This window comes from Necator americanus, chromosome III, assembly GCF_031761385.1.
Source record: "Necator americanus strain Aroian chromosome III, whole genome shotgun sequence".
Taxonomy (NCBI): domain Eukaryota; kingdom Metazoa; phylum Nematoda; class Chromadorea; order Rhabditida; family Ancylostomatidae; genus Necator; species Necator americanus.
Window position 1 is genome coordinate 16,645,336 of NC_087373.1, and position 24,587 is coordinate 16,669,922.

The 24,587-nt window shown below is 42.3% G+C and overlaps 5 protein-coding genes across 6 annotated transcripts; all 5 read right to left on the reverse strand.

Moving 5' to 3' along the window:
• Positions 1-585: 585 nt before the first annotated feature.
• Positions 586-786, reverse strand: RB195_009806 (uncharacterized protein; the record flags this gene model as incomplete). The annotated part of the gene is made up of 1 exon (XM_064190520.1): positions 586-786. One exon carries the CDS (start codon positions 784-786, stop codon positions 586-588), a length of 201 nt encoding a protein of 66 aa, XP_064048103.1.
• Positions 787-1,836: 1,050 nt separating this feature from the next.
• RB195_009807 (uncharacterized protein) lies at positions 1,837-2,601 on the reverse strand (the record flags this gene model as incomplete). 2 transcript variants are annotated; one of them, XM_013444476.2, is made up of 1 exon in its annotated part: positions 1,837-2,601. In XM_013444476.2, the coding sequence occupies one exon, from the start codon at positions 2,599-2,601 to the stop codon at positions 1,837-1,839; it is 765 nt and encodes a 254-aa protein (XP_013299930.2). The 2 variants fall into 2 exon arrangements, with proteins under 2 accessions (XP_013299930.2, XP_064048104.1); XM_064190521.1 differs by having other exon boundaries at positions 1,837-2,430.
• A 223-nt stretch (positions 2,602-2,824) lies between these two features.
• RB195_009808 (uncharacterized protein) lies at positions 2,825-3,211 on the reverse strand (the record flags this gene model as incomplete). The annotated part of the gene is made up of 1 exon (XM_064190522.1): positions 2,825-3,211. The coding sequence occupies one exon, from the start codon at positions 3,209-3,211 to the stop codon at positions 2,825-2,827; it is 387 nt and encodes a 128-aa protein (XP_064048105.1).
• A 3,173-nt stretch (positions 3,212-6,384) lies between these two features.
• On the reverse strand, positions 6,385-6,766 carry RB195_009809 (uncharacterized protein; the record flags this gene model as incomplete). The annotated part of the gene is made up of 2 exons (XM_064190523.1): positions 6,385-6,665; positions 6,751-6,766. 2 exons carry the CDS (start codon positions 6,764-6,766, stop codon positions 6,385-6,387), a joined length of 297 nt encoding a protein of 98 aa, XP_064048106.1.
• Positions 6,767-7,123: 357 nt separating this feature from the next.
• On the reverse strand, positions 7,124-20,088 carry RB195_009810 (uncharacterized protein; the record flags this gene model as incomplete). The annotated part of the gene is made up of 16 exons (XM_064190524.1): positions 7,124-7,220; positions 7,315-7,460; positions 9,133-9,242; positions 11,014-11,141; positions 12,932-13,181; positions 13,278-13,383; positions 14,783-14,915; positions 15,073-15,191; positions 15,255-15,317; positions 15,385-15,507; positions 15,592-15,791; positions 15,858-15,964; positions 17,070-17,155; positions 17,258-17,415; positions 17,522-17,710; positions 20,061-20,088. 16 exons carry the CDS (start codon positions 20,086-20,088, stop codon positions 7,124-7,126), a joined length of 2,043 nt encoding a protein of 680 aa, XP_064048107.1.
• Between the last annotated feature and the right edge of the window lie 4,499 nt (positions 20,089-24,587).

Below are 24,587 nucleotides of genomic sequence, written 5' to 3' on the forward strand. Positions count from 1 at the left end.
ACTTTAGAGTTGCAATTTTTTCCTTCTACTCCATCCTCTGCCCTAATGTACAAGCAGCGGGAGTTAAATTCGGTGGCAGATACCACATTTCGCTTATTTCCCACGCCTTTTTCAATTCTCCTTCGATATTCACACAAACACCTATTTGAAAATCTGACAATAATGCAACGCAAAAATGAGTGCAAGCTACGTGAGATTTGCGCTCAGGGTAAGATCCAGCTTTCTGTCACTGATAAAGAAGAGAATTTGTTGTGATATCAGGTGAAGTGGGCAAGGCTCCAACAATGCTCCATCTTAGGAACAGTAGTTCTTAAAACTCATCATTTCTCCATGAGTTTGTCAGACAATACCGCCTAAATAGAATGTAGACAAAAACTGCAAATTTGGCAAGAGTATCAAAAATACTATCACGTACCTGAAACATGACCTTCCCACCTGTCCAGATCTTCACATCCTACTTAAGATCCACAAGTTTCACGCTGCTGACTCCATTTCAAACAACCTAGATGATTTCAAGGTTAGAACTGTCATAAGCAACATTGGATATTTCAGCGACAGAATTTCCTTAATATTATTTTCATCCAGCTACTCCAATGAGTCCTCGCCGGTCTCTCGAACAAACATGTTCACTGAGCATCTGCGGAAAGCGCGCCTTGACGGAGATGGTGTCATGATTCCTTCGATGTCACCTCGATTCACACCAAAGTCTCCGCCAATGCACCTCTGCAAGCAACACAGAGCCTCGAACGCAGCATAGACTGACGATTGTGATGTGAGCAATACCATAGGTTGATTGGAGGCTTAGCTATGGGTCAGGGACTTGTTCCTGTCCTCTCCACTTTCTGTGTGTCTAAAATGGAAAGACCGTTACTGAAACGTAATCCCTTTTTGTACTGCCGACATTTAAATGATTGTTGTCTTATATGTCTAACGCAAACCGAACTAGACACTTGTTTCGATCTCTTGAATGGATAGTCAAAGCACGTAGAGTTCACGAGAAAAAAAAGCTGAAATACAACTGGCTGTCGCTTCTCACTCTCCAGGTTCACCTGTCCAAGGGAATTTGGAAAACAACATGGCAACGACGGTAACGGTAAGTGTCCATGTGCGCATTCGCTCTGTAAATATGGCTTACCACATTCCCCAATTTAATGAATACCCGGCACAGTTTTCCCACTTAGAACGTAAGAGAATGTTGGTACAACACAGTAAAACAGAGAACGGAGATCCCTTGTTGCTCTCCTTCTATTTCGGATGATATAAACAGCGCAGTGCAACACGACAGGCGGTTGTGCAAAACTCGGTCAGAGTCGTGGACATACCAATTACGAACCTGCAGAAGCAGCTAATCACCGAGCGTGTTTATGTGAGGCTTTGTGAAACAACTAATTGCGCTTTTGTTCAAATGGAAGACAAGGGGACTTCGTAGTATCAAGAGTTATCTATCTGATCACCTGTCAACTATGCGGTACTGAGTACATTGGCGAAATAAGAAGAGCACTACCTCCCGGCTCATTGAACACCTAAATGTGCTCGTAAAATTGAAACCATCAGTTCCTTTCGGTACTCATCGCAGACAATCTTCTTCTTCCTAGCGTTTGTCCCGCGTTGTTGCAGGGTCCGCCTTTCTGCTTCTTGTCTTCCACTTTGTTCTATCCTTTGTATCAGCCATACACAAACGCGCATCTATCATATCCAACTTCACACGGTCCAACCAGCGAATCTTTGGCCTCCAGCGCGGCCTCACGCCTGAAACGTCGAGCTTCAGAGCGGTTTTGGCAACAGAAATTTCCTCTTTCCCCAAGACGTGACCAAACCATCTCAGTCGCGCTTTCTTCATCTTCTCGTTATCGGAACGACGCCGAAGGTGGAGCATACAGTGTCGTTGGATACTTTGTCTTTTAGCGTAACACCTATCGTCCACCTCAACATCCGCATCTCCAATGCGTGCAATACTCTATCTAAGGCTCTATTTCGTCGTCGGTCAGCACTCGCTCCCGTAAACGGGACAGGACGCACAACCGTCCTGTAGATCCTCGACTTCAGTCGAACAGGGACTTTCTTGTCGCACAGTGCGTCTGTTGCCATTTTCCATTTCATCCATGCCGCATTAACACGTGCTCGACCTTCTTGATCAATGTCGCCTGTGGAAGTCACTTTGGATCCAAGGTACTTGAAACAGTCCATCTTGTTTACCACCTTTAATTTGGTGCCATCGACACAAATTGAACCATCCTCTATCCTTGGTCCGCACTCTATGTACTCAGTTTTTGATACATTGAGGCGCAATCTATGTTGCTGCAGCCGATCCTTCCAAGACTGTACTTGTTTCTGAAGATCATCTCGAGACTCTGACGCGAGCATGGCATCGTCGGCAAAGAGTAGGGTCCACGGATGCTGCTTCTGGATTCCCTTCGTTATCGTGTCCATGCACAGTATGAACAGCAGGGGTGAGAGGGATGAACCTTGATGAACCCCTACTTGTACAGGGAATGGCCTGCTTGTTCCAGCAACACATCGTACAACGTTGGTAGACTTCGCGTAAAGCAGTTTCGTCCACCGCACATATTTTTCTGGTACTCTATGCGACCTCATGGACATCTATAACAGCTCACGTGGGACGCGGTCGAAAGCTTTCTCAAGATCGAGAGAGCTTTCGACAGTGCACACTTTCGACTGTGCACACTGCGGTTCTTCTCTTGATGTTTCTCCAGGAGGATACGGACAGCATGGATAGCATTTATAGTGCTGCACTCCTTCACAAAGCCGCACTGTTTGAGTGAAAACGCTGACAATTTTCCTCGGACGAGTTTTCAGGACACGCTCAAAAAAAAACATAAGCAGAGACGACTCGCAATTCCACTTCTCCGGTATCTACTTCTACAACCATCAGACGATCCGACAGTCGATCCACCGTTGTGACGCTGTTTCTAAACGTCTCGTTCAATATGATACCAACACCATTGCGATTTGATGTGCCATGGTAGATAACCTTGTAACTATCGCCTAGTTCCCTTGACTTGGAGCCTTTCCAGCGAGTCTCCTGTACACAGCATATGTCAACACGGCGCTTTCTGAGACTGCCTGCCAGTTCACGACTTCTTCCGGTAAGCGTCCCAACGTTAAGTGTAGCCAAGCGCTCTGGATGTTGTTGGTGATGGCGGACTAACTTATTTGGCTCTAACCGGTAGCCCTCGCATATTTGCCACATTGTCCGGGCGAGGACAATGTGCGTCGCTTCTGGAGAACGCCCTAGCTTCTGAAGAACACATAGAAGACATTAGCTGTATGACGAGACGGGGGTGTTGTCCTCGGTCGGCTTTTCGCAGTAGCAAGCTAGCAACCTGGCACCTGAGTCGTCATACTACCTCCTCACTTGGCTAGCCTGTAGCCTTGGCCCAAGGAGCGGGCTACTAGCCGGACACCTTTGTGGCATGGTTGAACCTCCCGAGACAAAGTCTCGCCACCACAGCTGCCGAAGGCCAGGGCCACCGCTGCGCCGCTTTGAGGCGTGAGGTAGGATTTGCAGCAGACTCATCGCAGACAATGTCATGACAATTTCAAGATAGCAGTCACGATCTTGTCACGCGAACTCGACTTTCTGGCGAAGAAAGCATTGAAAGCGTTTCATATGACAGAAGTCCAACCACGAATTGTAAAGAAGAATGAATGCATCGCTGTGACCAACGACCATATCAAGACCTCGGATGGAAAGGGGCATAGTTATTAATTACTATTAGCGGTGCAATTCTAACGAGCTCTGGCCCGCTAGCATCACAGCTTTACGGTTGTCAAGGCGAGCACTATCGTGTATTGTCTTCCTAGTCAGGTCACTAGTTTATCGACTCTGAAGGAATGAAGGACTTGGTTGGCACTAAGAGAGTTCCGACCCATCGACCGTGCGGCTACAGTTGACCTCTTACCGACTGCCCTACACCAGACCCTTAAAAAACGCTGGCGAGCAAAATGGTGTTGAAAACAAGAGAATTCTAGCAAGGAGGACTTGCGGATATGAAGCACACGATCCAAGGATACCGATTACCTCTAAAAACGATCATTCCGTAGATATTTTGCCAAAACTACCAATAGACCCACATACATTCAGCATACAGATCCATCTCTCAATTATGTCTAATATAAAAGTACACTTACAAGCTACTTACTTACTGACAGTACAACATTTTCACTTTCCAAACCAACGAATAGAAAAAAGGTGCAGCGTAGCAGTTAGAGGTTCCGCTTCCCGCACGATCGATCGGAGGTTCGAATCCGTGCTCACCAAGCCTTTCATCCTTCCGGGGTCGATAAATTGGTACCAAACTTGTGTGGGAGGATGAAAACACTGACTTGACACACCGACTAGCCACCGTGAGTCATTGTATAGGCCAGTTACACGTTCGTAAACCTCAAACGATACTGAATTTAAGTGAACGTAGGGCGCATCCCAAGCGGATAGATTAACGCCAGAAACTTTATCCCTTAACTTTATTACAATTTTGTTCTCCTAATTTAAAAAAGAAAGCTTTCTAGACAAGATCCATGATAAGATGCATCGACCACCTTGAAGGCTAATTAATGGAATCCACCGGACCAGTAATTTGTCTATTTGCACGTGTTCATCTCAGAGCTCATTCCAGGAAAAATCTTTTTTTTTTTGCTCTAGTCGTCACCTTGCAAAGAAGACTTGCGCTTGGATGTGCCTAGGAATAAGGACAATCTTGAAACTTGTCTTCTTTATATTTTGAAATCATAAAGGAAGCGTGTCAAGTGTGATTTTGACGTACTGTGCTTGACATCTTGAAACCACAACGAACGCATTCGAAAGCCAATGAGATCTCCCCGACATCCGATTCAAGTAAAACCACTGAGCAGGCAGCTGAGGGAATCGGAGCGTGTACAAGATGGCATTTTCTAAAGTACCTCGTGGCACCAAATGCCGTTCCCAACAAACGTCGTTGGGGAAAGGTGAGCGCTGGGTTCCGCTATCTTCAACCCGAACTGCTCAACTCTACGTTTAGGCTGCTGTTTCCGCACTACATCAAAATCGTGATACGCTATCTTTATGAATAAAAAATATGAAAGACGGAAGTCTCCAGATTGTCTCTATTCCCAAAAACCTTCCAGCTCAAGTCTTAGTTGCAATATGACGACTTGAGCAAAAAAAATCTTTCGGAACGAACTATGAAATGAATCTGCACACAGATAAAAAGACAATCGAAGAAACCAAGTGTAAAACAGTCACACAGTGGCGCTGCGCTGACTTGCAACTGTTCTTTCGATCGATTTCACTGCTAAGCCACTTTTTTGCATTTTTTTTTTCTTCCATCGCATTTGTTGTTTGGGATCAACAGCAAAATTGGAGGACATAATGCAAAGTGGAGGGACATATAGCAAATGAAAATTCGGTAGTTAGCGTCCAAGCATTCTAGAGACTTGAGAACTAATTGGTGGAGTAAATTTGCACCTACGAGAATTTCTTGGTGAAATGCACGCCGATATTTAGCTTGACGTCGCTGATTTATCATTCAGTTCACTTTGCCGAAGCACTTTCTCCTAGGACAAAAGTACCGTGCCGTAATGTTTAAAAAAAAACGCTTTCGGATAGTCCTCAAATGAAGTTACCTGTAACAGAAATTCTTAACAAATGTCAGAAAGTTCATATCAGCCCTAACCGTTGCACTAGAATAATTTCTAACTGAAACTAATTTCTAACTCTAAGTGAAATAGTACTTTTCCTACATCTTAAAGGCATCACCCCACGAATCTGAGGTGGTGCAGATTTCAGGTGGAGTATTCGTATACGGGATTGGAGACTATGGAGAGGGGGGGTGATTCCGTCCATTTCTTGCTAATTGCCGTAAAAAAACGGCCCGGAAGATGCGGCGCGTGCACAAGGCTGGCGCGCTCCAGTCGAACTCCCTGTAGAAAATAGTGCGCCAAAACACCTGGAGACGGATCTTCCGGGCCATTTTTTACGGCAATTAGGAAGAAATTGACGGAATCACCCCCCTCTCCATAGTTTCCCATCCCGTATACGAATACTCCACCTGAAATCCGTACCACCTCAGATTCGTGGGGTGATGCCTTTAAGGTATTAAAAAGTAAACGTATTCTGAGTAGAGGCGGTGTAGCGCAACCAGTAAGAGATTCACGCCAGACACCTTACTCTATCCTTTATTCTCACTCTTGACGATAAGTATACAGAAAGATAACGAGAGACGACCTTCGAACAGTTTGGATCTTAGCCTACCCGCATTCGGATTTCTTTTCTACAATTTCTACAAATACTGTTTTTATATTTTGTTCTGTAAGGATAAGAAAGCCATCAGAAAACATAGACTTCCGAGAAAATAGCGGGTCTTTTTTGGCTACTATGCTTTTCAGTCATTCAGTAAGTAGTGAAATCATAGCTGTAATGTCTCCCGATATGATCACCTTCAATCCAATTTTCAGCGCATAACTTCGATGATGTTTCAGAAAACAGCATGGATTGTTGTCAATAGTTCTGCTGTAAAGCGCGGTCTTCTCCATAGCTACTGAAGTTAGAGGAACGAAATACGAGAGTGAATGTCGTTCCGCGAAGAAGTTATATGCATGGACCATGGAAGGCGATCGCAGCATTGCTTCGGATGATCTAGTAAGTTTCATATGGAAGTCAGGCACATCTAGATGTGTAAATTCTTTTGGAGTATACAAATAAACTGTCTGCGGATTATGTTTAGATAAGACTGAACAATTTCTTTCTCACACCTTTCTTGAAATCCATACCTTTCTTGAACTGACAAGAAGTACGACAAAATAACCTATTTTTCTTGTGCAAACATACAATTAACATACATACAGTAAACAACACCGTCAGAAACACAAACGGTATTAAGCACATGCAAAACTACAAGTTTGAGCAATGCGACAGTTCACCAGACAAGTAGACGTGACAGGCAAACACTCAAAGTGGAAGGATCAACTTGCGCTCAAAGAAAAGAAGCCTCACACGACTAGAGAATTTCTCAGCTACTTACATACAGAACGAACCGAATTGCGAAAATACCCCAAAAAACCTCGTTATGATCACTATATACTAGTTAAAGCATCCACATTCAATAAAGTGGATGAAAGCAAATCATTATGATCGCGGTTCAGCATCAGTTGTTAGAAATTCGACCTCGTCGGGACGGCCAGATTGTTCCGAAGCGTCGTCGTCTTCAGAAGACTCACCATCGCTAAAACGAATTTTGAAACGAATCCAGAGAAAATAGAAAAGAACGAGAAGAACACACTTGACAGGAAAAAAACTGAGTGAATTTTCGCACAAACCTGACTTGTGACGAATTTGCAGCCTGTAGCGATGAAGCGGCTCCAATTGTTTCTGGTAGAACCTCAATGCCCAATTGTTCACCTACAGATGTTCCTACAATCTCAGACTCTGACTGAAGTCGTCGAGATGCAACAAGAAGAGCATCCTGTAAGTTTTTGAAGAAATCGATTGAAATAGTTGCAACAAGCTGAACTTGATCAGCGCCACACTTCAGAATTCAACACTTTTAGGCAAGTTTCAGGGAATCAACAGCGATAAATAAAGCAAAAACTAAATTAACTTGAATTATACTAATGTTTAATAAGTATTGCGTTGTTCAGAAAGTAATTGGGATTTTTAAAACATTCAAATTTTTTAAACGCTTGTTCTGAAAGATTTTTGCCACTATTATTTGTTTTTATTTGGTATATATTAGAAGTATGCATCTGTATTTCTTTTGAAAAAAATGCGCAAATTTCATTTCCATTTGTATTTTCAGGATCAATTTAAACATAGAGTGTCAGAAGGAGCATTTTCGGCACATTTTGCTTTTTTTCTTCCGTAGTGGCAAAAGAGCTGCCGATGCTTTCCACGATATATATAAAGCATGTGGTGTTAATCCCTTATCACAGAACACATGTGAAAATTGTTTCACAAAATTTCGTTCTGGCAATTTTTCACTTCAAGATTGGCAACGTCCTGATCATTGATCATGACCATTTTATGGCATTGATTGAAGCTAACCGTCATGTAACTGTACGAGAACTTGCGGAGAAGAACAAAGCATCTAATGGAACTGTTCACGAGCATCTCAAAAAATTGGACTAGTAAAAAAGCTGGATGTTTGGGTGCCGCATGAATTCAAGGAAATTCACTAAACGCAGCTAGTTATAATCTGCGATTTGCACTTCAAACGCAATGAAGACGACCCATTTTTGAAGCGAAAAGTAAATGGTGACGAAAAATGGACTGATCATAATAATTTTACTCGTAAACCACGTAATGGTCAAAACCGGATGGATCTGCTTAAAGGATGTCGACGATCTCCATCAAAAGAAGGTCATGCTATCAGTTTGGTGGGACTACAAAGGTGTGATATATTTTGAAGTGCTTCCAACGTCAATTCGGACCTCTACTGTCGACAACTGATGAAATTAGATGAAGCACATTAAAAAAGGCCAGAATTAGCGAGCGAGTGTTCCGCCAAGACAATGCTAGGCCGCATACATCTTTGGCGACTCGGCAAAAATTATTGGAGCTTGGATGGGAATTAATGTTGCATTCACCATATAGTCCCGATCTTGCGCCCTACGACTAACATTTATTTCGGTGGGTGCAGAACTCCTTGAATGGGGAAACCTTTACCGAAGATAAGGACATCAACTCTTATGTAGCCCAGTTTTTTTTTGGCGAAAAAGACCAGAAGTTCTAAGAGAGAAGAATTATAAAATTACCAGGAAGATGGCAAAAAATGATCGAACAATATAGAAAAATATCAGTGATTAATATTCTTTCATTATGAGAAAAAAAAATTTTGAAACGCCTGAGAATCCCAATTACTTTCCAAACAACCCAATAGAATATGTTTTTGCGTGACAATCCAATCTTAGGTTCTACACATCTAAAAACTATAAACCGTCAGGGCCAACCATCCCAGCCTAGTAGCTCTTTCTCTATATAAAAATCGAAGAGAGTTTCACAGGATAGATCTTACAACTTCTACATATACAAATTTCGAGTTCTGTAAACAATCGAGTCACTGAGCAGTAGTAAACAGATGTAGCGGACTGCTGTAGAATACGCGAAGAAAACATGTTCCTAGTAAGGAAAAACCTCACTTGTTTCATTTGATCTGCAGCTCCGGAGTCATTATTTGGACTATTTCCGTCTTCTCCAGTGACCATGTTAGGTATATCGAGCTGAGCCAAAGTTAGCCGCAAAGAATTGTCTGGAACCATAAATAAATAAGCAGCATTACTTTTATAGTTGCTTATTCTCAAACTAGTAATTAAAAAAACATTATTAACCGTTCATTATCGTACTTTCATTTAATTTCATTTCATTGCAATTCAAAAAAAAAGAAAGAAAATGCTACATTGACTAGCTTCTTCACAAATGACATTCCTATTCATAGACGTGCCAATTGCCATAATCTTCGAAGCAATGTACAGGCATCTTGTAAAACAGAGGAGGACTAAATAAAACCTCAATAAAGTATCATGACAAAAAAAAAACTGCCTTATTCGCAAGACGCTTAAAAGCCCAAGATTTGGTTGGTCAGAAAGGGTCAATCCATGCAGCAATGGATTCTTTGTCCCTATTATTACGGGTTTCATCTGAAAACGATTTCTACTTTATAATTTAGAAAGGGTCTTCTTTGAAAATGACGTATTAGCGGGCTCACATGATTGCCTCACTTTTAATTTCATGTCTTACTCGGTGAGAAGCTTTTGTGCTTTCTTGGTTTTATACTTCCTTCCTAACTAACCTCCAATTACTACTTTGTCCGATGAAAATGAAACAAACTTTACGAACTAATAGTCTCTAAAAGTCCAAATCAGATATTTGAAAGAAACTGGGCTGAACAACTGTAAGGTTACGAAAACGTTGAGTCAAAATCTAAAGATTGTCGGAAATTTGTGCAAAAATTGTTGTGCAATTGCGTAAGTTGTTGGTTTGAAGCAGTACTGTAAAACCTGAGGTTGAGGAAGCCTTGCAATAGACCTGCAAAGATGAACGAGGGTCCCATCTCTTCAAGAAGTTTTGGTCACCGCTTACGTCCAGAAATAATTCAATTTCAAACAAAAAAAACTTCCTAAGCTGTAGAATCGAAATCATTTTCAAACGAAAGGTGTAAGCCTAGCTTTTGGGGACTGAGAATCCGCAGGCGCACGAGCTGATCCTTCTGATTACAGCAGCATTCACTTTTGACTGCCCCATGGGTAAGGCTATCTCTTTGTCACGCACTGTATTATGCACTATGTTCGTTTGCACTGGTCGCAGAGAGCGTGTAGTATGAAGCATGCACGATGGCAGAAACAGTATGATCTAAACAAAAAGCACTATTGCAACAATTTGGGAGCACGGAACACAAGAAAAAATCGAAGTGCTTTCACCAGGGGTCCCAAAAGAAAATTCTTAACTTTTGAGCGCCAAGAAAATGTACATGTCAGGTGTGGAAGAATATCCCAGCCAAGTTCCCGAATGGACAAATTTCATCGGATTTGCAACATGGGGACGGTAGAAGAGCTGCATAATCACTGGATGTCACTAGCTGCTTCAAGACGACAAAGTTTTTCTCATATGAAGTTTAGCAAGTTAAGGCTTAATTTCTAGGAAGTGGTGCGAAGTAAATGTTTTCTATATATTTGAAAACAAAAAAGGCAACATAAAATTTCATTTTAACGAATTTGTGAGGTAACCCCAATAGGACTTCAGCATTTGCGCCAAGCTTTACAAGATGGCTTGCAGTACCATACAGGATTTTGGACAGCTCATCTGATTTCCCTTCTCAGGTCTGTTCTCAGATGAAGACACCACACATAGAAGTCACTAAACCACCAATGTCTCGGACTAGATCTGACGACGCCAACATCATAGTATAAGAGAATGGAATATTCGGAGAGAAAAAAGTGAAATAAAGACTGGAGCAGAACAAGCGCTGTCTGTGATTATTAATAGTAATAAATCATTTAGTCATCAGAAGTATAAAAACTTACCTGGACTCGAGAATTCTCTTCCTTTTGGAGGAACGGCTCCAATATCGCGGACGAAAGCAAGTGCTATATCAGCTTTACATAACACGGACTCCGTTCCACTTGCCATACTCATTTCGCGATGCAATTTCCTGTGAAAGATAACGAAGAAATTTGTTAAATTCGTGAGACTTATGAAGTTTCGAGGAAAACTTAGTTCAATAAACAAGTTGTTATTCAATAACTCAAGAGAATAGCTCTAATCTTGAAGTAACTCTCATTTCAGGTTCCCAGCTGCTCAACCGCGAGGTTACGTCGCGCGTCGCCAAGGGGTTGTGGTCAAAAGGTTGAACACGGATCAAAAGTGACCCTCTCTGGTTTAAGACAAAGGCTATTTCAAAAGACAGATTACGTGCTTCTGTGTGCAAAACTGTTTACTCTTGCTTTCTAAATTGGCGAAGGGACATCCATAGACGCCTGTTACTATGAGTTCGCGCAAACACAGTTTGTACACTGTACACAGGTCTGATTAAAAGCATTCACTCAGGAGATTCGGTGCGGGTGGTTCCACCTGTCCCACTGTGGGAGGAGAATTCAAACTACCTGCGAGGTCGGCCCGTCTTTATGAGGACTACTTTCCTCGTTCGATACAATGTTTAAAAAAAAGAGTCTCATGACTTAGGACAGACGGTTGGCATGGCGGCGTCAGAAAGAGTAGGAGTGACCATCTAAGCTGCCGAAATGGCGAACTATAATGGAGATCTGTGGATACCGCACCCGCACACTTGAATCCAAAATTCGATTTAAGAAATGAGGATGCAAACCAGAAAGATCAAGTCCGCACAACACTGAAGAATGACTAGCCTTTGCAATATGCAACACTAAAGGAAATGAAGAGGTTGGCACCCTTGTCAATGCGAGAGTGGCATTGAACATCGATCTTTTCAAACAACTGAGGAATAAATCGAGCATGTGCATCAGTGAAGTGATTAAAAAACCCTCTGGGACTACGCTCCAACATAAAGAAGCGAAGCGAAGAAAGTGGAAGCTCTTTATGAAAACTTATTGTAATAATATAAAAAGGGGATCATACCTCTTACATATTCATTACTGATAACTACGACGCTACTGTGGCTGTGATTGCCTAATGACTTTTACATCCCATACCACCTATGGTAAGCAAAGAAAAGAACACGCAGACTTCCCTGGTTTATCAGTACAACCAAGAATGTAAATGGATTCCCACGCTTCTAAGAAAACTTCTTTCTATGCTGAACGTGGGAATAACCCAATGGAGCGCATCATAATGACAGCATAAATAGAACAATTTTGCGCGACGGATTTTCTTTTTGAATCAAAATTCCAAAAGAAATCGGGCTACATCTCAAGAAAAGATCTTCTCGCGAGAAAGAAAGGAAGACTCGAAGCTCACTAGTAGAGGTCCATCAGACATCGAAATATACAACAATGACGATGAAGCTGATCGGTACATCCAACTTCTTCGCCACTGTAGAAGGGGGAAGAGAGTTTGCAAGTAACGAGAAGGTGATTATCTCCCCATACTTTCTCTAGTTGATACGCCGAGTTCACTCCAATTTCATGAGGCTTTCATAGAAAATGTGATTTCTTAAAAGGTGCAAAGCGGTCACAACTTCCTACCAAATACTTTCCTAGGATCTCCTTCGGTCACCTTAGAACAATAGTCCACTAGAAAGTAATATCTTCAAATTGCTCCCTCCTCATTTTCAACAGGTATTTTCTTCGGATATGTTATATATAGTTTCAATAATTCAAAAACATTACGACTCATAAAGGTTAAGGATGTGTCCAATCAAAAAGCTGCTGGGTCGGAACCCTTACTACTTTTTATTTTATAACATCTTTTTCGCTCCCAATTACAATTAGTTTAACCTAGAAAAAATCATAGGAACTTTTTGCAAACCTTTGTCTCAGAAAACGCTTATCGTTCCAATAACTGCCCATAGAGAAAGCTGATAGAGGTGGTACATCGTAGATAACACTTAGCCAGCTCTGCGACTCCTGGCCGTCCTCTACTTTTACTCTTTCGCGTTCCCTTCCAGTCATGCCCGCAGCAGGAGCGTCCTCGTTCTCATCTAAGTCTCTGCTTGGTTCTCGCCGCAACACGTTATTAAATGTCTCCATTTCCTCCACCGTAAGAGACGACCGAAGAGCTGAACACATATTTCAGTCAGACTGAAAAAAAACCAACCTAGTCTGCACTTTATCTCTGCTAGACGAAAACAGTTTAGGAGATAGAATGTGTATACCTCGCCAGATATCTCTTTTTGAAAGCGGTTGGTCAAATGGAAGTGAACTTTTCTCAGTATGCGGGAAAGAGGTGCTATGTCCAGCATGTTCTGTTTCCAAACCCGTCTAAAATAAACAAGAAGTTGGTTCGTGTATATATTAAGATTACGCATTATTCATTAAACTTAATTCCTAGAATCACGCACAATGAGTGTCTACAGTTTGAAGTTTAACTATTCGTAGATTCGTCCACGTTAAAGTCATTGACAGTGAATCAAGAGTAGTAAATCTACTGAGAAAACGTACCCACTTCAGAATCAAAATCCCAAACAAGTCATTTCACTATCTGTTACCACTATCTGATAAATACATTAAGTAAAGTTACCGTCTCATTCAGCACCCAGAATAAAGTATGTTACGAACAATGGTAACATTTTAAAATCAATGCTTCATCTATTCTTTTGACAAGGTAATTTGCAGCTCGTCAATCTCATGATCCTTCTGAATGTTTCGGCACATCACTTCAGGCAAACGAAGGGATGGCCATGCTGCTTTCCCAATAATGTATAGTGTAAGTTTAACAACGAATTAATGACCTACAGGCAATCAACCACATTTCAAAATGTGATTCTTCGCTTATTGTGAATTGTATTCACTATGTTGACAGTAATTCTATAATATAAAGCAGTACTGTATCCGTTCAAAGTGAATTTCGACTAACATGCTTACATTCATAAAGCTTACACTTCAAAATCAGGATGCTTAATATTATAATAACCTCTGCGAATTTGCTTGTTGCTAGCTATAAACCTGCTCCGTAAAACTTTGCAGCGATATTTCGATCAGTGTTATATGATTCAGTGATAGCGTTGCAATCGGGCCGATGAAACAACATCTGAACACCAAAGAGCATGGAAATCGAACGTCGAAAACACAGCCAGAATACTCGAAATGAATATAACCTTCAGTAATCTAACGTCGGGGCGGGTATGGTGCAGCCGGTTAGAGGTCCGTTGTAGCCATACGGTCGATGGTTCGAAACCGCCCTAGTGCCAGCTAAGCATTTCATCCCTCCGGGGTCGATAAATTGGTACCAGACTTGTCCAGGAGGATAAAAACAGTGACTTGATCATCGGTTTTCACCCGTAAGCCATTGTATAGGCTAACACACGTTCCAAAACCACAACGATTACGAATAGCAGTAAAAACGCGTTGGCGCATCCCATGTGGATTGATACGCAGTGAATTGATCTTCTACTTTTAATCTAACATTTTTCCAATATAGACGGCAGTACGATCCTCTGTCGAATGCTCGAAGCCGTAGAGGATCCGGCGCCTATTCACCGGTCAGTAAGTGTACCAAGCTCAATATATTTCGATGTTTCACATTAAAAAGTTACCTTAACCAAGTAGTCATGTTTAGGTATTAGATGGACTATTTTAGATGCAGAATAAGTGCGATATCCCACGGTTCTAGGCTTATTCGAACATGAAAACAGGATTTATAAATGTTCCACAACTTTACCTCGTTATCATCATAGGCAGAAGGTGAGAACTCGAATTCGCTATCTGAATCGCCATGTGCAGCGGAATTGTTGTCGTCACAATCGGGACCACTTTTGACGACGCCCACCTTCCCAGCGTTGATCACATTGGATCTAAAGGAATTGAATCTCCTAAAACACATCTGTCCAGAACACAAGTCACTGAACAGATTAACACGCCGATTTTTGCACCTGAGATGCTCTACTGCGAAGAAACGAAACAAAAGGTTTCTATTAAACTTAATTCTTTCCCCCCAAACAAGGAACCTACCTGTGTTCGTCATCGTTATCATCCTGTGTTACGTCAACATCATCTGCGAATGCTCCAGCATCACTTGAGTCGTCCTCTGTCAACTCTTCAAAAGGCTCTAGTTCATCGGGAGATCCCATCTTAATAATTTTTAGGTGAATTCGGAAACACGAATATGCAAAAAGCAAAAAAAGCAAATATACTTGGGAATCTGAGGGCGGATAGATAGGAATCACACGAAGTGGGCGAACAACTTGCGGGGCAGGCTAAAATAAAGTAACAAGAGGATTCCAAACAAAATCACGAAATAAGGACCCAGAATTGGAAAAGTACCGTCGCCACAGAAGTTTGTCTGACAGAACTAGAGCTTCGTGGCTGCGCGTACTCGCTATTCCTCGTTACAACATTCCGTAAAGAGTTTAGAGCGGGTAAAAGATTTGCCCCGTTCGAAACAGGCTGAAGGGAAAATATTAGTACCAGCTAAAACAACTAACAATATTCTTTCAAAGCATTGAAATTGAAAAATGAAATGAAATATACTTGGAATAACTGGTTGCTGATACGTTGCATTTCAGCAGCAATCGGCATGTGAGGCAATGTTGGTATGTGTCTGGTGAGGTTTACCATCCTGAACATCTCGTCTACATCGGCAATATCTGCACTCCATGGCGGTAAACCAATTGTTGCTGAGCCTCCAGATCCTGCTCCAACTGTTGGAGCAGGTACATTGCCACCTCCCACTCAAAAAAAAAGAACATCAGGACGAAGAACAACATTGGAAAGATTCTATCACGCCCAGAACGAACGATTTGCACCGATTCCTGCCGGCTGACGTGCAGTCCGTCTAGCTAGCATCGGACGACGAGCGTTCGTCCGAGTAGGTTCCGCACGATATGTCGCTGCTTCAAGGTTCCTGCAATGAAAGTGGGTACGAGTAATTACTAAAGATTAGAAGTTTATGCAAGTATATCCTAATTAATGCACGAAACTGCAACTGCAAAGAACATTGCTTAGAATGTAAGAATGAAGAGGAACCGCAAGTGCGACGAAACGAAACTACCTCCTTTTTAAGTGATTCTAATAATCATATACTATTTTGTACTATAAATTACTACTAACAACTACTGCGGTGAATATCATCGAATGCTTAATCATTCTGTACAGGCGATGAAAATGAAGGAGGTAGTGGTCATAGCAACATATCCAATGATTTTGAGAGAAGTAATATCAAAACGGACTAACTCATTTTTCCGCTCGTAAATTTCTTTTCGAAGTAAGAGTGGAAATCCATCCTATTTTTACCTTCTTAATTTTTTTTAACGCGTGATGTAAGAACTGCTTAGCAAAGCAGCAGATTTTGCAAACGAAACTGACATAGTGTAAACTCTACACTAAGTGTTCACACTCTACACATAAGAAAATATTTGCTCGAATGTTCGGTTTCTGTTAAAACTTAGAAGTATTCATAAGTATCTCAATCCCTTTTGAACCGATTTGGGCCATCCACAAATAGCAGTGAGACAGGACACAGAATATAGGCTATCTCCCGCATAGAACTACTGCCCATCGATCGTACTGGATTTTTTCGCTCTACACTGAGTGAGACATGCCAACAGGGGTACAAGACAAGCTAGTAATTGCGCAACTGAACCTGGCTTGAGGTCGCTTTGGCCCGACAATACTAAACATTTACTTATTTATTTATTTACACAAGATGGCTTCCGCGCCGCTTCAACCAGCTTGTAGTGTTTTACAGGTAGAACAAATCCTGGTTATCTTCTGTGTATTGCAGTTTGATATATATCACTCAGCTAAAGTTCATAGGATCTAACACTGAGGCTAGCTCAAGCGACGAAACCAGCCTGTTTAAAAAAATCTCCAAGCCATACCAAATACAACTACAAGCTAGTAAGAAATCCAAAAGAAACCAGATAAATCGTTTGCTTCACTCTCAGTTTGGAAGGAAAACTGTCTCTAAAAAGTAGCGTCTAAGCCGAAAAAAAAAAATGCAAACTAACGCATGAAATGCAGTCCAATGAGTCTTCAGGTTATCGATTTCTCTGTTTGCATCAAATTCTGGACAAGCAATACACATTGGACAAATCTGAAAACATATTCTTAAATGCACATTCTGAATTCCTAAGATTATACGAGATTCAAGAAGAGAATGTACCCAAAACAAAACAGTAAAAAAATAAATGGATACCACATTAACACGTGGCACGGGTGGTTCAGCGTGTACGCTCAATATGTGGCTGGCGAAACTACGAAGGCTGAAACCATTTGAGCCGCAATAGGGGCAGGTGAACGATGCGATCCGACAAGCATCGTAGTTTTTTGATCCATCACCCTCATAAACAGCATCTAGACAGAATTTTAGAAAATGGATGAGCGCATCCTTTTACTTTTACTGCAGAGAAAAACTAAGGAAACATTAAACTTTAGGAAGCAAAAAAATGGCAAAACGTGCCGAAATCTCTCTGAGTCATTATCATCTGCACAGGATGATCCTCTGAATGGATCAAGGATGTGTCTGTTCCTTCTGGTCGAAACCGATTGCTCAGATAACATGCTTGACATAAGTCGAAATCGTAGCAGCGAAGGCACTTGTATCTATTTCCGGAAAAATTTCCACTGAGACACCCGTCACATGAGACTCCTGTAAGCAAATAAACTAGAAAATCTGCCACCAAAATCTGCCATTTTACTGATGTTCCATTCTGCACAAGTTGCATCCAGTATTCTAGTACACCATGGAAGCCTGGTGTACGTCGTTACAATGCCACTGCACCCACTGATTTCATCGCATATGTTTCAACGCTGATCTTGGAACAGGAAAGATCATTCTTCTTGGCAATACAAATGTATTCGCCGCAATCTGTCTGTTTAAAGGCAGAATACCATGAAACTTCTATACCAGGTTTTAAATTGCGGAGGAACACGTGGTTCCGCTCATCTCTTCGTGATTGTCGTAAGAAACGGCACAGGAATCGCTTTGGTTCCTACGGGGTGTGTCAGAACGTATATGAACACTTTCCCTTCCCCTCAGCTGGTTATTCATTAGTTTAATTTGAACAGGCTACTGAGGAGACCTTATTAATCCTCGAAGGCTTGCTCGCTGGTGCGGCGCATGCGCAAGGGTGGTGCGTTACATTGCAAGCTGTCGTAAAAAAAACCGCGGGCCTTCCGGGCCGTTTTTTACGGCGACTATGGAGAGATGAGAGATAACACCTGATTTTCCGCAATCTACGATCCTGATAGAAGCTGGGAAATCAATACCACGTCAGATTCGTGGTATGCTACCTTTAAGGGACCACAATGCTTAAGCAGGACATCGCTTGCAAATTTTCCATGTAACACTCATTCCCTCCGCCCCACTCCAATCAATTACGGTGTCCCAGCAAACACAAATATCGATTTACTTCATAATTGCTTTTTAAATTTCAAGCTATTTGCTTCATAATTGAAGACATCACCCCACGAATCTGGAGTGGTACGGGTTTCAGGTAGGTTATGCCTGTACGGGGTCGTAGATTGTGGAGAAGTGGGTGATTCCGTTCATCTCCTTTTTCCTAATCGTGCAGAAAAATGGCCCGGAAGATGCTGTGCGTCCACAAGGCTGGCGTGCTATAATGCAACTCTTCGTAGACAACAGGGCCCGTCCGAATGCTCGAAGCCGCATCTTTCGAGCCGTTTTTTTTTTTCCCGCAACTAGGAAGAAATGGATCTACGACTCCGTGTAAGCATAACCCACCTGAAACCGCACCACCCCAGATTCGTGAGGTGATGCTTTGAAACAAACGAGCGTTTGTCTCCTAGCGAAAGCTACATCTACAGCAATTAATTGATGGATAAGTCAATTATCAATCAATCAATCACCTTCCTTTACGTTTTTAGTTATATATTTTCTACAGTTTTCGGGACACCTCAATGAAACTTTTTTAACCTAAAGTGCCCACTGTTTGACGTGAGAACTCATCTTCCCAAGTTCCTATATTAGATCCGATTACATATTGCATACAAGAAAGTTGGGATCTATGACGATAGAAACAAGTATGTCCTCTATTGAAATTAATAGATCTACGAAATGACTCTATGAGTACATGTTTCTCCAGTGTAATTGAACCTTACATATAGGGGGCAAATAGGCGAACTTAATGAAGAAATTTTCTCGAAGTTCATCGTTAAGGGAGGAAAGGCTGAAGGATTGAAGAGATGAAAGATGAAAGAAAATCAAATTTGCTTGGAAAGATTTGGTATTATGCTTGCTATTACTGCAAATTTGGTATTAGGCTTGCTATTACTGCAAATATGCTTAAAATTTGCACATGCTAAAAAAAGTTGTATTACAGACATAATTGACTGTGTAGTATTTGTTCCGTTATTCGCTGCATTGCGGAGCGAAACCTAGCGGAGAAAGCATGTCTATTTAGAGCAAAACTGAGTGTAATCGATGAACAGCGTTGCCACAAGCACGAAAATCACTGAATTATTTGCTCTCTCCCTGCATAACAAGTTCTTTCTTTATCTAAATGCAGCGTATCACGAATCTGACGTGGCTTGGAATTGTGGAAACGGGAGTGGTCCGCCCATTTCTCACTGGATCACTGTAAACAGACGATCCGGAAACAACGTTTTTATGAAGAATTCTATTGCAACGCGATCGGTGGAATATCAGTGACATCTACTCGCCTGACTGTTCCAGTGAAACCAATAAATATTCTGCTGAGACTGGAACGTGTGCATAGGGAAGCGTCTTAACGTGCCTTGTAGTAACCAAAGCGGCTCCCATGCTGTCTTTTAAGTCGATTAAAGAGAGATGAGCCCCGTATCCCGCAATCTACAGCCCCATCTCCAGCTTTTCCCGCGGATTCCTTCATCAAGACAGATTCGTGGTATGCTGACCTTAACAAAAACTGCTTAACCCTTGCCACGCTCACTCAGATAAACACATTCGGCGCAGATTGTACGACGTTACACGAGAAACAAAGAAAGTGAACAATAGACACCTTCGTGGTATGACGGCGGAAGAGACATTGCATCAGTAGCTCATGTATGCTCACCGAAGAAAGTCACCAATTCCACTGTCCTTATCTGTAAATGAAAAATGAGACAGACGTCACAATTACCTTCGTCAAAAAAAAACCTCAAAGAAAACATTCGCAGGAATTTACGAGATTGTCCACTCTCCACATGTGGCCCTACACAACTCTTAGAATATTAGACAGGTAGGGTACTCAGGGCCACCATTCCGCAAGACTGCAAAAACTTTGCACAAAAAGTCCCCTCCCAAAATAAGTGGAATCAGCGAACGTTGTTTCTAAGCAAGTTACCAACAGGCCTGCCCCACTGCTTTCATACACATATCCTCAATTTGTTAGGTAGTGCAACTCATATTGTCGGACGCGTAATACTTCGTTCGTGCTGGTAGTTTCAAAGTCTACTGATGTTTCAAATTCTTACAATTGTGGAAAAAAAAGTTGCGCGTTATCACCGCAAAGGTTGTAAACAGGCCCCTGTCTATGAGTGGACAATCCTCAGGTAACTTTGCGTACTTAAAGGTATCACCCCACGAATCTGAGGTGGTACGGATTTCAGGTGGAGTATTCGTATACGGGATCGTAGATTATGGAGAGAAGGGTGATTCCGTCTATTTCTTCCTAATTGCCGTAAAAAACGGCCCGGAAGATGCGGCGCCGCACAAGGCTGGCGCGCTCCAGTCGAACTCCCTGTAGAAAATAGCGCGCCAAAACACCTGGAGACGGATCTTCCGGGCCGCTTTTTACGGCAATTAGGAAGAAATGGACGGAATCACCTCCCTCTCCATAGTTTCCCATCCCGTATACGAATACTCCACCTGAAATCCGTACCACCTCAGATTCGTGGGGTGATGCCTCTAATATTCAATACAGAGGTGATGAATTTGCACCTACATGCTCATAGATGAGAGCGACTTCACTGTTTACCATTCTCATTTACTATTTTAGGCTCAGTTATCCTCATATCCCACACACACATAGTGGAGAAACACATGAAGCACGGTGCAGTTGCGTAAGTGGCTGCGCTCGAAGCGGCGGTTGCGAAGTGGGACCGTCACGAACTGCAACGATTAGCGATGTTGGCATGTGTGCCTCTTCGATCTTAACCGCTATGCACTACCGCGCCGCCTCGATTGCGGTCGCAACTGCACCAAGCGTCAAGTCGTGCTCCTCTATGGATATGCTACGTGGAAGCGCACTTATTCTCAAATTTTGTACCGCCGAAACGATGTCAATGTTGCGCACCTCATCTTTGAGAAATTAAATCAATCGGCGCCCTAGCACCTAAGCATTAGTCTTAATGGATCTACGATGTATAAGCTAAAGTTACTAAGAGAAAGGAACTTGGAGCTTCGAAAAATAAGGGTGGTGCCCCCCTCCGCTCCAACTGCATATTCTCCCAAAAATTTGTGTCTGGTGTATTTGTAGAAGCAAAAGTGGGGAAAATGTAGTTCGGGGGCACTCAGTGGCGCTCTTATTTCCCGACGCTCTAAATTACTTTTTCTCCTAGTAACTTTAGTTTGCTTGTCATAGATCCTCTGAGACTAATGCTTAGGCCTTAGGGCACCGATTGAATTGATTATTTACTTCGAGAAATAGGGGCGTCACTGAGTGAACCCAACTACATTTTACCCGTAAATGTGTGACTTTAGTGGAATGATTCTATATCGATTGAAAAAAGCACACTCAGATACTTTTCAGTCATACTTCGCTCCATTGTATTCCAAGGATTTTTGACTCAACTATATTCAAAGCACACCAATCCCCCTCTAATTGAAATCAAAAGATGTCAAGAGTGCCGGAAATACCTAAGATCAGCAAATATATATTTCATCCAAATGACATAACACATACACATAAGCATATAAACGTATGTTCTTCATACAACAGAACTGAATCTGAGAAGGTCGAAAACAAGTTCGTAGTACAGTATGAAGCTTATAACAGCTATGAAATTGAGTTAACCTAGTAAGGACACAAGAACAACAATTTTGATCAATTCGCATGACACAAACACACTGGATAGCATAAAACGTCTACGTGCATGATGAATACTGCCATCTTCTTGGTTTGATTTGAGAAAAGCATAAGGAACTAGACGAGGACAAAGACTACAGCAGGTAATTGAACCGTCACTGTGCCGCAGGGTTTCGTTCCGACGGCAGCGTCTCGGCGCGCAACAATAGAGCGCAGAAACCTCAAGGCCTGCCTACACTGAAGTGGACTAGAACTGTGAGCAGTCTTAAGTAATCTCTAACGGAATAGGTGGCAAGTCTAAGTCATTTCTAAAGTCGTAAAAAGGTCGTCATTCGCGGTGCGATGGAGCGTAGGGGTTAGGATCGAGTGAGGATCCCTGTTACCACCGTTCATTGCTGCAGTTCGCGATGGTTCCACCTCGATTCCAACCGCTACCTCCACCGCGCCGCTTCGAGCCGCTTACGCAGCTGCACCGGACTGATGTAGTTTTGACCCGACTATACTTACAGTAGTATACTCAAAATATTCAGCTAGGAACCCCTTATTTTATTTGTGTGGTTTGTTTTCAGGCGGCGAGTATCAGACAAAACGTCAATAATTAGCTTCTTCTGTAATTCTCCTATTTTCTTAAAATTCTCAAGCATTACTCCTCTCGTAATTCTGAAAAGCAGCGGTGACATGTGGCTAGTTGGATCCAGTTTTGTTTCCTTGGTGAAGCCAGAATTCACTCTTCCTTGCCGCATGGATACGTTTCAATATATGAATAAATTGTAGTTGTTAGTGGTAAGGGGCGGATGTAGCGCAGTTGGCTGTGCCTGCACGATCGATAGGAGCTTCAAATCTGCCCTAGTGCCAAGCTCGATAAATTAGTGTAAGACTTGCCTGGGAGGGTTAAAACACTAACTTGATACATCGGCTGCCCCGCATTGCACAGGTTAGACACACGTTCGTAAACTTCGAGAGATTCTGAATTGAAGCGAATTGTTCAATGCCGTGCACTTATCCTTTCAACAGTCTCAACGTTCGGCTAAAGCCGGACTTCAGACTTTCTGTGGTGTTCGCTTCGCTCCCCTTCACTGATCAATGAAAATTAATAGTAGTGGCATTTTCAGGCATAAAATTAGAATTATGTTTTTCTAACAACGCTTGCTTCCTCTTTTTTTGATTATAAATAAGGGCGGAAGATTTCATAATTTTATAATTTTGTTTCTAACCGCTTCAGTCCTGCATTTGGGGAATATTCAAGCGTCAGCTTTAAATACTCCTTCGACAGCAATACAATATAGGCACAATTTGAAACCATTACTCGAAGCATGGGTATGTCTCCTGATTTCCCCCAACAGTTATCGCAGAATGATGTTTTAACAACATCATCGTACTGACAAAGATAACGTCCCACGTCGAATCATGTAAACTGAAGGCTACTATTTAAGCTGCCACTTGCTTGGGTGTTTCCAATTTCTAAAGGAAGGTGTGAACAAGCTGATGATGGAAACGTGCGGTGGAATATACACGCGGTGGAGTACAATGAGTTGGAATCTAACAGATACACCATATCGACGCCGTGGGACCCGTTGCAACACATTTTAGCGCTCTACGGGCGCACCAATCTGACGCGACCGATTGGACCCGTCGCACCCCATTTTTTTTTAAGCTATCTGACGCCGGCACCACCATATACATACATACATACATACATACATACGTACATACATACATACACACGCGCACACACGCACACGCACTGCGGATCGTACGTAGTGGCGAGAACTAAGAGAGGAGAAATCACTTAAAGGCATCACCCCACGAATCTGGGGTGGTGCGGGTTTCAGGTGGTTTATGCCTATACGGTGTCGTAGATTATGGGGAGGACGGTGATTCCGTCCATTTCTTCCTAATTGCCTTAAAAAAAACGGTCCGAAAGATGGCGCGCGTGCACGAGGTTGGCGCGCTACAATCGAACTGGTTGTAGAAAACAGTGCCGCGGAACGTTCGAAGTCTCATCTTACGGACCGTTTTTTACGGCCCGTAAGAAAGAAAGAAAATAGAAAATTAGGAAGAAATGGATGGAATCACCCACTTCCCCACAATCTACGACCCCGTATAGGCATAACCCACCTGAAACCCGCAATACCCCAGATTTGTGGGGTGATGCCTTTAAAGCGAAACCCCTATGATATTTAGAGTAGTAACTGAATTACCGGTTTCTAATTTGTGCATGTAACTAGGGACTGAAGGGAAACTTTAAAGTTTTCTAGTTTCTAGTCTTTACGAGTGGATTACAGAATGACAGAAGACTCAAGACAGTAAATAATATTACAGATGAATTGTTGCGGGAAATCCCACCGCTTGCACCAGTGTCAACATTCCGAGGGATCAAACGCGCCCACCGGCTATTGAGTCGAATCTTCGAGAGTAGCAGACCTGGAGATCTACAAAGTCAACATTTGAGGAATTGTTGTTCGAACAGACAAAGGAGTTCAAGAATGGGAGCAGAAATACTTCATTTCTCGCACCCAC